A 13,036-nucleotide genomic window follows, 5' to 3' on the forward strand; every position below is an offset into this window, starting at 1 on the left:
TGTTTTAGGTCATTAGCTGCATAAAGACACCTGTCCACCCCATACAATCAGTAAGAATCCAACTACTAACATGGCCAAGACCAAAGAGCTGTCCAAAGACACTAGAGACAAAATTGTACACCTCCACAAGGCTGGAAAGGGCTACAGGGAAATTGCCAAGCAGCTTGGTGAAAAAAGGTCCACTGTTGGAGCAATCATTAGAAAATGGAAGAAGCTAAACATGACTGTCAATCTCCCTCGGACTGGGGCTCCATGCAAAATCTCACCTCGTGGGGTCTCAATGATCCTAAGAAAGGTGAGAAATCAGCCCAGGACTACACGGGCGGAGCTGGTCAATGACCTGAAAAGAGCTGGGACCACCGTTTCCAAGGTTACTGTTGGTAATACACTAAGACGTCATGGTTTGAAATCATGCATGGCACGGAAGGTTCCCCTGCTTAAACCAGCACATGTCAAGGCCTGTCTTAAGTTTGCCAATGACCATTTGGATGATCCAGAGGAGTCATGGGAGAAAGTCATGTGGTCAGATGAGACCAAAATAGAACTTTTTGGTCATAATTCCACTAACCGTGTTTGGAGGAAGAAGAATGATGAGTACCATCCCAAGAACACCATCCCTACTGTGAAGCATGGGGGTGGTAGCATCATGCTTTGGGGGTGTTTTTCTGCACATGGGACAGGGCGACTGCACTGTATTAAAGGGGTGTTTCACCCTGCAGAACAACTTTTTTGCATTAAATTCGGCATAGTAGCGCGAGCTACAGTATGCCTGTCTTAATTGTTTTATCCCCGTACTCACTGTTATATCGTACATAGAAGATTTCGACTGCCCGCGGGGAATGGGCGTTCCTTTCAAGAGGGAGGGTGATTGACGGCCGGCTCTGGCACGTCACGCTCCCCGAAGACAGCCGGAGTAGGTCTCGGCTCTTCACGGCGCCTGCGCACAGACTATGCGCAGGCGCCGTGAAGAGCCAAGCCTATTTCGGCTATTTCCGGAGAAGCGTGACGCGCCAGAGCCGGCCGTCAATCACCTTCCGTCTGGATTGGAACGCCCATTCCCCGTGGGCAGTCGGAATCTTCTATGTACGATATAACAGTGAGTACGGGGATAAAAAAATTAAGACAGGCATACGGTAGCTTGCGCTACTATGCCGAATTTTATGCTAGAAGAATTTTTTTTTTTTTTTTTTTTTTTTTATAGGGTGAACCCCCGCTTTAAGGAGAGGATGACCGGGGCCATGTATTGCGAGATTTTGGGCAACAACCTCCTTCCCTCAGTAAGAGCTTTGAAGATGGGTCGAGGCTGGGTCTTCCAACATGACAATGACCCGAAGCACACAGCCAGGATAACCAAGGAGTGGCTCTGTAAGAAGCATATCAAGGTTCTGGCGTGGCCTAGCCAGTCTCCAGACCTAAACCCAATAGAGAATCTTTGGAGGGAGCTCAAACTCCGTGTTTCTCAGTGAGAGCCCAGAAACCTGACTGATGTAGAGAAGATCTGTGTGGAGGAGTGGGCCAAAATCCCTCCTCCAGTGTGTGCAAACCTGGTGAAAAACTACAAGAAACGTTTGACCTCTGTAATTGCAAACAAAGGCTACTGTACCAAATATTAACATTGATTTTCTCAGGTGTTCAAATACTTATTTGCAGCTGTATCATACAAATAAATAGTTAAAAAAATCATACATTGTGATTTCTGGATTTTTTTTTTTTGATTATGTCTCTCACAGTGGACATGCACCTATGATAACAATTTCAGACCCCTCCATGATTTCCAAGTGGGAGAACTTGCAAAATAGCAGGGTGTTCAAATACTTATTTTCATCACTGTATATATATATATATATATAACTCAACATGTGTGTGTGTATGTATGTATGTTCCAGCATCACGTCCAAACGGCTAAAGATATTAACATGAAACTTGGCACACATGTTACTTATATGTCAGCAACAAACATAGGATAGGTGGTTTAACCCTTACCCACCCCCATTTGCCATGGTCAGGGTTTTTCTTTAAAGTCCCATTCAACTCTATGGGAAATACATGTTACTTCATAACTTCCAAACGGGTCACATGTTACTTATATGTCCACTTAAACTATAGGATAGTTAATTTATCTCTTAACTACCCCCATTTGTGAGGGTCGGGGTTTTTTGTTTAAAGTCCCATGCAAATCAATGGGAAATGTATGTTCCCACATAACTTCTGTACGCCTGGAGATATTTCAATAATACCTGGTACACATATTACTTATATGCCAAGTAAAAATATATGACAGTTAAATTAACCCTTACCTACACCCTTATATAAAAGATGGGTATATTTATATTACTATGATTTTCCTCCCCAAAAGGTTAAGATAGGAAGACCGGGCAACGCCGGGTATTCAGCTAGTGTATATATATATATATATATATATATATATATATACACACACACACATATATAAAATAATTACAAACTAGGCATAAATACAATATTTGAAAACATTAACATTAATCTATGAGTTATTAACATCATTTATTTCACATGTATTTGTAAAAATCATTAAAAGGCGAATGGCTGTGTATTTAATTTAAATACTGACCAGTTCCTGCACTTAGTTTTTTTCTTTCTTTTGTGTATACAGGAGGAGAGGATGTCCCTATCATACTGAATGGTCTTATAAACCAATCCATCCCAATGTCACTGAGTGGAGGTCCATCAGATCCTGTACTTCTAGTAACCTGGAACTTCAAAACAACCCCATTGGCGACTTACACAAATAATCAGTTTATTATTATAGATAAAAAGTTTAAAGGAAGACTGGAGATATTGGATGATGGGAGAGTGCTGAGTATTGGACATCTGAGAATGGAGGACAGTGGACTGTATACTGGAACTATAATTTTTACTGACAACACAAACTATCAGAAAGTCTACAACCTCAGTGTATATGGTATGTAATTATCTGTGTATTACATCTATTCACATTTAACCCCTCATTATTCAAAGTGTTTAGCACTGGTCTTTACATGAAAAGCCACTGAGTAACAGACACCAATCCACCAAATGCTGTATTATCAAATTTAGAGTAGAAACCAATGACCATATTTATTATGTAACTCTACCTACCCCCAAAGAGCCGCTGGGTTTAAGGTCTCTTCCCCCACACAGCACCCACAGCCAGGCAACAGGAATCTTCCACATACTCCAAATGGCTCCAAAAAAACTAGGGGTTTTAGTTTTAAGGTTTATTGTAGAATGATGAACTTGGATAAGGATTGTGGTACATGGGATACCCAGAACCTGAAGAAATGTACATTCCAAACAACAAATGAGGACCTGCTAATGTCTCTGGCTAATCTGATCCCAAACTGGAGAACTGAGCTGCAACAATGGGAGTGTTAATGCAGAATTTGCAAAGCAACAAAGTTCCAAAAACAACGGTACATTGAAGAGAGAGCACCTAGATGTATTGAACGGCACCTGGCTGCTCCAGGCCCAAAGTAGAGATACTGTATACAGTAGACATGTGCGCACTGAAATATTTTGTTTTGGAATTTCGTTTTCGTCCGAAAATAAATGTATTTAGTTACTTCCGAAATTCGTTTTTTATGTATTTCGTTTCGTTAAAAAATGCATTAATCCGAAAATCCGAAATAATTAAGGTCGAATCTGTCATTGAAGGCTTATGGTGTCTGTCGAATGTTCTAAGAAGATTTGACGGAGCAGCTAAACTGTACGACGCCGCAATCGTACATTTCCGATCGAATGTTACGCTACAAGCTATAGAAGAATTCTAATGTTGTATGACTAGTAATAATTATATTTATAAATTATTATTACTAGTCAACCAACATTAGAATTCTTCTATAGCCTATGGGCAGAGCATTTGACCGGAAATGTCCGCTCGCGGCGACTGCTTCGTTGAATCTTCATGTCAAATCTTTTCTCTCTATGTCTAATAATCTTGGAATAATAGAGTTAGGTTAGACACATTTGACCTTTTTTGCTATTGTCTCTATGTCGAATCTTTTCTCTCTATGTAGAATAATCTTGGACTAATAGAGCTAAGGTTAGGCATATTCGACCGCAGGTTCGATTGACACAGATCGATATTCTCAGCGTCATGTCGAATCTCCTATCTATATCGAACTGTTGTCGCAACGAAAACGAAAATAAAGCATTTGTTTATGTCGGATCTTTCAGTTTTCGGACTCTGCACATTCGTTCTCGTTTGTTAAATTGAAAGCGAAAATCCCAGAAATTCGGACGAAAACAAATGCACATGTCTAGTTTATAGTGGGGTGCTCCTGGATGACCTGCACTTAAAGGGGAGGTTTACCCTAAAACAATTATATACCATTCCAACCAGCATACTGCCGACATGTACAGTATGCTGGGTTTTTTTTTCGCTGTACATACCGTTTTATACTTTTTTTTTCTTTTCAGACTCCCGCGGGGAATAGGCGTTCCTATGAAGAGGTGTAGATGATTGACGTGCGGCTATGGCGCGTCACGTATTCCGAAAATAGCCAGACTGGGACTCGGCTATATACGGCGCCTGTGCAGTCAGCTTCAAGTCTGTGCGCAGGCACCGTATAGAGCCGAGTCCCAGTCCGGCTATTTTCGGAATACGTGACGCGCCATAGCCGCACGTCAATCATCTACACCTCTTCATAGGAACGCCTATTCCCCGCGGGAGTCTGAAAAGAGAAAAAAAAAGTATAAAACGGTATGTACAGCGAAAAAAAAAAACAGCATACTGTACATGTATAAAAGCAGAAAAATAAAAACCGCTCGTACAGAGCTAGTATAAAGTCCTGCAGCAGCGCTGCAAACCCCTGGTTTGATGTGTATGCTGTGTGTGATGACTCGATCAAAGAAAACAATAATATGTGCTCCAATCACCAATCAGGATTTCACCACGTGGGGGGATATGGGGTCCCCTTTGGGGAAAGAACTCACCAGATGGTTACTTTAAAACCGCGTATGATATAATGTATCGCTGTCAGATGGTGGATTGGAACAGCATACCCCTTTCCTCGATCACCGCATAGATTTTCACTCTCCAAGTAATAGCAGTTTATGTAAGGGAAGAAAACATCCACATAGCGCAATATAGTTTTGATGATATTTAATGTAACCCAAAACATACATGCGTATCCCCTTTAAAAACATGCGTACCAGATCAGTGAAATAGTCAGGCAAAATTGTATAATAGGTATGGGTGTTTGTGTCACTCTCACTGTTTCTCGGGACCCCTGAAGACCGCTTGGATATCTTTCCTGTGGCTTGCTTCCTGGTTCCCTTCCACGAGTGGAGCGCACAACGTCACTTCCGGTTTGGATGCTGGATAGCAACGCTCTGACGTTTCGTCCGTTCGGACTTCCTCTTAGCGCTCTAAGAGGAAGTCCGAACGGACGAAACGTCAGAGCGTTGCTATCCAGCATCCAAACCGGAAGTGACGTTGTGCGCTCCACTCGTGGAAGGGAACCAGGAAGCAAGCCACAGGAAAGATATCCAAGCGGTCTTCAGGGGTCCCGAGAAACAGTGAGAGTGACACAAACACCCATACCTATTATACAATTTTGCCTGACTATTTCACTGATCTGGTACGCATGTTTTTAAAGGGGATACGCATGTATGTTTTGGGTTACATTAAATATCATCAAAACTATATTGCGCTATGTGGATGTTTTCTTCCCTTACATAAACTGCTATTACTTGGAGAGTGAAAATCTATGCGGTGATCGAGGAAAGGGGTATGCTGTTCCAATCCACCATCTGACAGCGATACATTATATCATACGCGGTTTTAAAGTAACCATCTGGTGAGTTCTTTCCCCAAAGGGGACCCCATATCCCCCCACGTGGTGAAATCCTGATTGGTGATTGGAGCACATATTATTGTTTTCTTTGATCGAGTCATCACACACAGCATACACATCAAACCAGGGGTTTGCAGCGCTGCTGCAGGACTTTATACTAGCTCTGTACGAGCGGTTTTTATTTTTCTGCTTTTATACATGGACTATTTTATTTAAGCAGCTGCTTTTATTGTTTATATGGTGTTTTATTTGGACAGATTTTATCTCTTGGACCTTCAGTTCCATCCTAAGCGCAGGGCAGTACTTAAATAGGGGGGCCAGTGATTAGTACTTCTGCAAGCATACTGTACATGTCAGCAGTATGCTGGTTGGAATGGTATATAATTGTTTTAGGGTAAACCTCCCCTTTAAGTGCAGGTCATCCAGGAGCACCCCACTATAAACTAGACATGTGCATTTGTTTTCGTCCGAATTTATGGGATTTTCGCTTTCAATTTAACAAACGAGAACAAATGTGCAGAGTCCGAAAACTGAAAGATCCGACATAAACAAATGCTTTATTTTCGTTTTCGTTGCGACAACAGTTCGCGTGACGCGCCTTAGCCGCACGTCAATCATCTACGCCTCTTCATAGTAACGCCTATTCCCCACGGGAGTCTGAAAAGAAAAACGAGTATAAAACGGTATGTACAGCGGAAAAAAAAAACAGCATACTGTACATGTCGGCAGTATGCTGGTTGGAATGGTATATAATTGTTTTAAGGTGAACCTCCGCTTTAAGCTGTCCCCTAGGCTCCAGACAGGTATTGCACTTCACTGTCCTCTCTTATCTTTGGGTGAAAGGCTGGATTGTACTCACGTAGTCCCCCATGAGCTTTCCCAAGGTCAAGAATAGCTGCTGTCATTGCCCCTCTGCTGAACAAGCTGCTCCTGGCTTGGCTTGATGTCCGCAGCTAAGCCTGACTGAGACTTTACTGAATGAAGACTTGAAACATCCCGCCTCTCTCTCACTTGCTCTTTCTTCTGCCCCAGGGGCAGAGCCCCCACCATGGGGGTCGCCTCCACATAATTTAACCCCAGGCTATGCTCCCAGACTGCCAGGCTTCTGAGTATTTATAGATTTTTTTCACCCCTTCTGGGCCCTGCCTCCCCAGGGATTGGTGAAAACTTCATAAATATTCGGTCTGCAGCCTCTGTCCCTCCACCCAATAGATTTTGGATCTATCCAGAAAGTGGGGAGGGCAGAAAGGGAGAAGTGGAAAGGGGAGGTAACAGAACCACAGCCTTTGAAGCACTGAACAGCCCCCTAAACAAATTAACCCATGCCTACAGGGGAGTCCAACTAAATTTACCTACACTAGTGTAGCACGACCCCCTAGGGGGCTGGTTGGATTTACCTGCTCATCTGCACCGCCATGACGTGGTGAACATTCCAACCCACCTGACACTCTGGGTTCAGAAATCTTCAGAAAAAAATAAATTACCAAAAAAAATACAAAAAATATTGTCCCTTCACACGCTTTGTCTTTCTCTCTGGAACTTCCCTTAAATCTCTGTTCAATATGTTTCCTTCATTTCTCACTCCTGTGATGAATATATATATTCTATATGTCTCCTGGGCTGTGTCTGTTTCTACCCCGTTGCCCTGATAGTTATTGCTGTTGGGGGGTACGGTCCATTATTACTGGCAGATCTATCCAATTAGGGACCTCTATGGCCTCTGCGCCCAAAAAATGAAAAAGTTCCGGAAGCTGAACGGGATCCTTCAAATGAAAACTTTGTCCTCCCCTTTTGACAATAACTGCCAACGGGTACCCCCATCTATATGTGGCCCCCTTACTAAGCAGATAGTCCAGCAAAGGCTTTAACATGCGTCTCCGAATTTTAGTTTGCCTGCGCAGATCAGGGTATATCTGTATTTCTCCCCCCCCCTCCCAGTTCAGGGTTCCCTCTTTCCATGCTGCTCTGAGTATGTCCTCTTTAACCCTAAAGAAATGTACCCTGCACAGGACATCTTGTGGGTTACTTTGCCCAGGATTTTAAGTAGTGGGTACCTTATGTACCCGATCTAGCTCAAGTAGGGTGTCTGGAGGGTTCTTTAACACCCGATTTAGGATAGCCGTGACTGTGTCTCTTAGGACGGGCCCCTGGAAATTCCCTGGTACCCCCTTAATCCGGATATTATTCCTTCTGCTCCTGTTTTCAGCCTCCTCAGACTGTAATTGTAGCATAACTAATCTTTGATGTTGTTTGGCTAATTTTTCTTCCAGAATCTCTAGCCGGTTATCAGAGGTACTCTGCTGTTTTTCCAGGCTAAGCATTCTGTGATCTACCGTCACTACCTTTGAACGCACCTCCTCCATTTTTTCTCTCAGTGCCCCCGTTATACTGGCCAGTAGCCTCTGTATGTCCTCTTTAGTGGGGAGAGCCTGAATGAGCAGACTCAGCTGTCTGATGTCTGGCTCCATCCCCTGTACCAGTGTCTGTGTATCCCGCGTATTGTGTAGGCATACCTGTACGTCTTCATTGATAGCTGTCGGGACCATTACCGAGGGCTCCGCTTGTACTTCACCATCCAACCTGGTCGTTCCTCCGGTCTGTGAGGGTAAGATCACCTGCACCTGTGCCTGTACGGATATCTCGGGTATCGGCTCCCGCGTCAAGACCATGCTGATACCGCCATCCTCGGAGTGTGACAGATCCTTTTTTACCGTCAGGTATCGTGTGATATATGAATGGCTGGGAGTATATGGCACTCCTGTGCTCTTTTCTGTGCTCTTCCACCGCCGCGACATGGACTACGTGGGGCTTCCGAACGTTGACGGTCTGCTAGAGAGTGCACAACGATACCCTAAGTTTTCGTTTCCAGCACTCTCACTCCGCCATGCTTAGGTCACTCTCCCCAGAAAACGGAAGTCAGGTGACCAGATTTTTTAAATGAAATCCGGGGACATATTTTTTTTTACTAGTAATGGCAACAATCAGCACTCTCTGCCCGTCGCCGCCCGCCTCACAGCCCTTGGATTGAGGACACTGTCCCTGGACCAAGTCTGTCCCCGGGTTTTGTCCCCGTATTGGATTTGAATAGGTGCTGGAGCAATTTCAAAGACAGTCAATGCAGAATAAAAAAAATCTGAATTACACCCCCCCCCCCCCCCGCTTCGCCACAAATACTAGCTTAGGTGGGTGTATTTATTTTCATTATCTGTGCCCCTTTCTGATGATCATGTGCTGGTTGGAGCGGAGGGAATATTTCTTTAGTTTCAGGTGCATGCGTATTCAACTCCATGTTCTTCTGCCTTGGCTCAAGTCCTGGCCAGCCGCCTGTCTGCTTATCTCCTTGCCTTCCCTGGCGGAATGATCTTCCTCCGCTCCCCACCCAGTAGTAGCCCGGAGCATAAGACTTGACAGGCTGTGAGGCGGGCGGTGGTGGCGACGGGCAGAGAGTCGCTGATTGCCGCCATTACTAGTAAAAAAAATATGTCCCCGGATTTACTTTTAAAAATCTGGTCACCTTACTTTACAACCCCTTTAAGAACTTGGAATATAGGAATGGATTTTGACGGATAATTTTTTGTTTTACTTTTATTTTTATTTTTTTATAGTATAGGGGACTGGGAGCCTCCTTTTTCTCTCGTAACTGAATGTCTGTGTTAAATTATCTTGGTAACGGTTATATGAATTTATTTTATAATTCATATTTATAATTTTTATGACATTTTACTGAGTCCAGCTGTTCTTTCAGTTTTTTCTATTGTGCTATTAATAAGACTATGTAGCCGAAACGTGTTAGCCCTTTGTGCTGTAGTCAATAAATATTTATATCCATGGATGACACCCAATTGCTACAGTATCTTCATTTTGTTGCATTGATCATTGTCAGAGTGTGGAGACACTCCAGCCAGCGCATGGGTCCTTTCAACCTTGGGCAGTCTGTACGGTTGAGCAGCTATTCCTCTTACTCTGTTGAAGTTCCCTTTCACCCCTTTGCATGATAAATGACTCCTTTAAGCTGTTATCACTAGTAAGCAGGCATATGTATGTATTGTTTATATTTTACTATTCCAAAACATGTTAATTTCTTTACTTTATAAAATGGAGGTTACAGGGGTGTATTTAGGTTTTATGCAGCCCTAGGCCTGACTAAATTTGTGCAACCCCTAATTTAAATATGATCCACCCCTACGGTCAAGGTCACACCCCTTCCTGTTGAAGACCTGCCCTGAAATTTTCCAGTGGGGACACTAGTTCTGGGGGCCCTGGGGGGGGGGGGGATTTTCTTAATCTGCAGAGATTTCCTTTTACTTCCTGTTTTGGCTATGGGGCAGGAAATGAATGCATGGCAAAAAAAAAAAAAAAAAATTAACAGGGGCTATAAACATCACTTACTATATCCAAAATTGAAAACAAAGTGTTGCCTATAGTTCTACTTTAAGCACAAATTTCTACAAAATGTATAGAGGACTAAGAGGATATAACCATGCCAGTGGTGTAGCAGAAAACATATAGCACAGTGATGGAGGTATGTGGTCCAGGCAGCGAGCAAAGGAAGGATTGGGGGCAGGAACAAATAAATCCATCTGTTTATTTTTCTCATCAGCAATCAACAGAAATAAAATTATGATTCCCTAATATGTACAACTGACACAAGCAAAGGATTGCAGGAGAGTCCTACTACCTACCTGCCAGGTATAGGTGACCATGTCAGTGTCCCTTGTGTGCAGTGCAGTCGCTTTATGGAGGCGCCAGACCAATTTGTCTTGCGGCCCAGTCCAGCTCATAAGACTGGCGAGGCACTAAAAGTGTAGCGCAAGCCGGCGGGGACTCTTTTTATGCTGCCCCCCCTGCAAAGTGCTGCCCTAGGCCTGGGTCTTGTTGGCCTAAACCAAAATACAGCATTGGGAGGTTAAAACCTTTCTTTAACCACTTGGAGCCCTGGCATTGTAAAATGACGGCCACAATGTGGCTCTACAATGCCAGGAGGACGTCTATTGACGTCTTTGGTTCCTCCAACCACTGGGGGGGCGCGTGCCCGGTGCGTCACTGCGGTGCCGATTTGCGTGCCTGGCGGCCGCGATGTCTGCTAGGTACCCGCGATCGGCCGTTACACAGCCAAGGACGTGGATCTGTGTGTGTAAACACACAGATCCACTTCCTGTCAGGGAGAGGAGACTGATGCTGTGTCCCTTGTACATAGGGACACAGATCGGTCACCTCCCCCAGTCAGTTCCCTCCCCCCACAGTTAGAATCACTGGCAGGGAACACATTTAACCCCTTCCTCGCCCCCTAGTGTTACCCCTTCCCTGCCAGTCACATTTATACAGTAATCAGTGCATATTTATAGCACTGTTCGCTGTATAAATGTAAATGGTAACAAAAATGTGTCAAGTGTCCGATGTGTCCGCCGTAATGTCGCAGTCACACTAAAAATCGCAGATCGCCACCATTACTAGTAAAAAAAAAAAAATGTCGTCATAATTCTGTCCCCTATTTTGTAGGCGCTATAACATTTGCCCAAACCAATCACTATATGCTTATTGTGTTTTTTTTTTTTTTTTTCAAAAAATATGTAGAAGAATACGTATCAACCTAAACTGAGAAAAAAAAAACATTTTTAAAAAAAAATTGGATATTTTTTATAACAAAAAGTAAAAAATATTGTGTTTTTTTTTTCAAAATTGTCACTCTTTTTTTGTTTATAGCGCAAAAAATAAAAACCGCAGAGGTGATCAAATACCACCAAAAGAAAGCTCTATTTGTGGGAAAAAAAGGTCAATTTTGTTTGGGAGTCACGTCGCATTATCGCGCAATTGTCAGTTAAAGCGGCACAGTGCCGAAAGCTGAAATTTCGCCTGGGCAGGAAGGGGGTATATGTGCCCAGTAAGCAAGTGGTTAAAAACATATAAAATATATCTAATGTATGTTTTCTCTTCTTTACAGAACCTGTTCTTACCCCAACTATAAGAATTGCAGAAAGGAAAAAGACTAATGACTGGTGCAATGCAACCCTTAATTGTTTTACCCCAACAAACAAATCATCATTGTCCTATACCTGGAAATACAGACACAAAAATTCCACTTATCAGCTTTATAATAATTCTGGAGACACAATCCAGATAACATTGATGAATGACTCCTGGGATAGGGAGTTTCTGTGTACAGTACAAAACCCCGCTGACCTGAAGAACGTCTCTGTGCTGAAGATCTGTTCAGATAATAAAGAAGGTGAGAGTGTTCCCAAAGGTAGGTAACAGATCAGGAACTTAGAGAACACTTTTCATTTAACAATATAATAGAAGAAGTGGAAGAGGTGGGTGAGGTCCACAGCAATTGTAAGCAGGGTTCTTTAAAGGGTTCGTAAAGGAATATTTTTTTCCTTTAAAATAACAAACATGTTATACTTACCTCCACTGTGCAGTTCGTTTTGCACAGAGTGGCCCCGATCCACGTCTTCTGGGGTCCCTCTGCGGCTGTCTCTGGTCCTCCCCGCAAGTACTGACCACAGTCATGCGAGAGAGAGAGAGCATGGCGGTGAGTAATTGCGGGCGCGCTCCCGTGATACAGCGAGTGGCCATAGCAGATCACTGTCTAACCCCCCCCCCCCGCCCCTCGGTGCGCCGCGTCACTGGATGTGATTGACAGTCAGGTAAGTATAACGGGGGCTCAGGGGGGGGGGGGCTTGCAGCATCAGATGTTTTTTCACCTTAATGCATAGATTGCCTATAAGGTGAATTTTTTTTTTACTTTACAACTCCTTTAAAGAGGGACTGAACTCTGGAAGTTATACTCAAAACAGGGTAGGCAGAGAGCAAAAACTTTTAAGGGGGTGTTAGTCTCCCATTGTTTCCCAATCGTGAGATTTCTGGTGTAGCTCTCAATTTCTACCACTAGATGCCCCTACCTGTCCCTAGTTCCCTCTTATGAAATTATGTGTTATAGAATTACAGTAAAACCTTGGCTTGCGAGCATAATTTGTTCCAGAAACATGCTTGTAATCCAAAGCACTTGTATATCAAAGCAAATTTTCCCATAAGATATAATGGAAACTCAAATGATTCGTTCCACAACCATTTATTCATAAGTCCTTCAGTTTATAATTCACATAAAAAAATTATAGCAATGTGATATGTTGCTAAATGTTGTACCTTCAGTAAATGTAATCATATTGCTACATTTTTAATAAACCCATAATTGCATCCATTAATTTTATATGTTCCCA

General features: G+C 43.1%; 1 protein-coding gene across 2 annotated transcripts in view; it reads left to right on the forward strand.

Annotated features, from left to right (window-relative positions):
• The window catches only part of LOC120920941 (SLAM family member 5-like), a 126,530-nt gene that overhangs the window by 81,080 nt on the left and 32,414 nt on the right, over positions 1–13,036 (forward strand). For both annotated transcript variants that reach the window (XM_040333398.1, XM_040333399.1), the window contains exons 2-3: positions 2,633–2,941; positions 11,758–12,042. In XM_040333398.1, coding sequence (XP_040189332.1) covers positions 2,633–2,941; positions 11,758–12,042 — 594 coding nt within the window. The remainder of the gene's footprint in view (positions 1–2,632; positions 2,942–11,757; positions 12,043–13,036) is intronic.

This window comes from Rana temporaria, chromosome 13 (genome assembly GCF_905171775.1).
Source record: "Rana temporaria chromosome 13, aRanTem1.1, whole genome shotgun sequence".
Taxonomy (NCBI): Eukaryota; Metazoa; Chordata; class Amphibia; order Anura; family Ranidae; genus Rana; species Rana temporaria.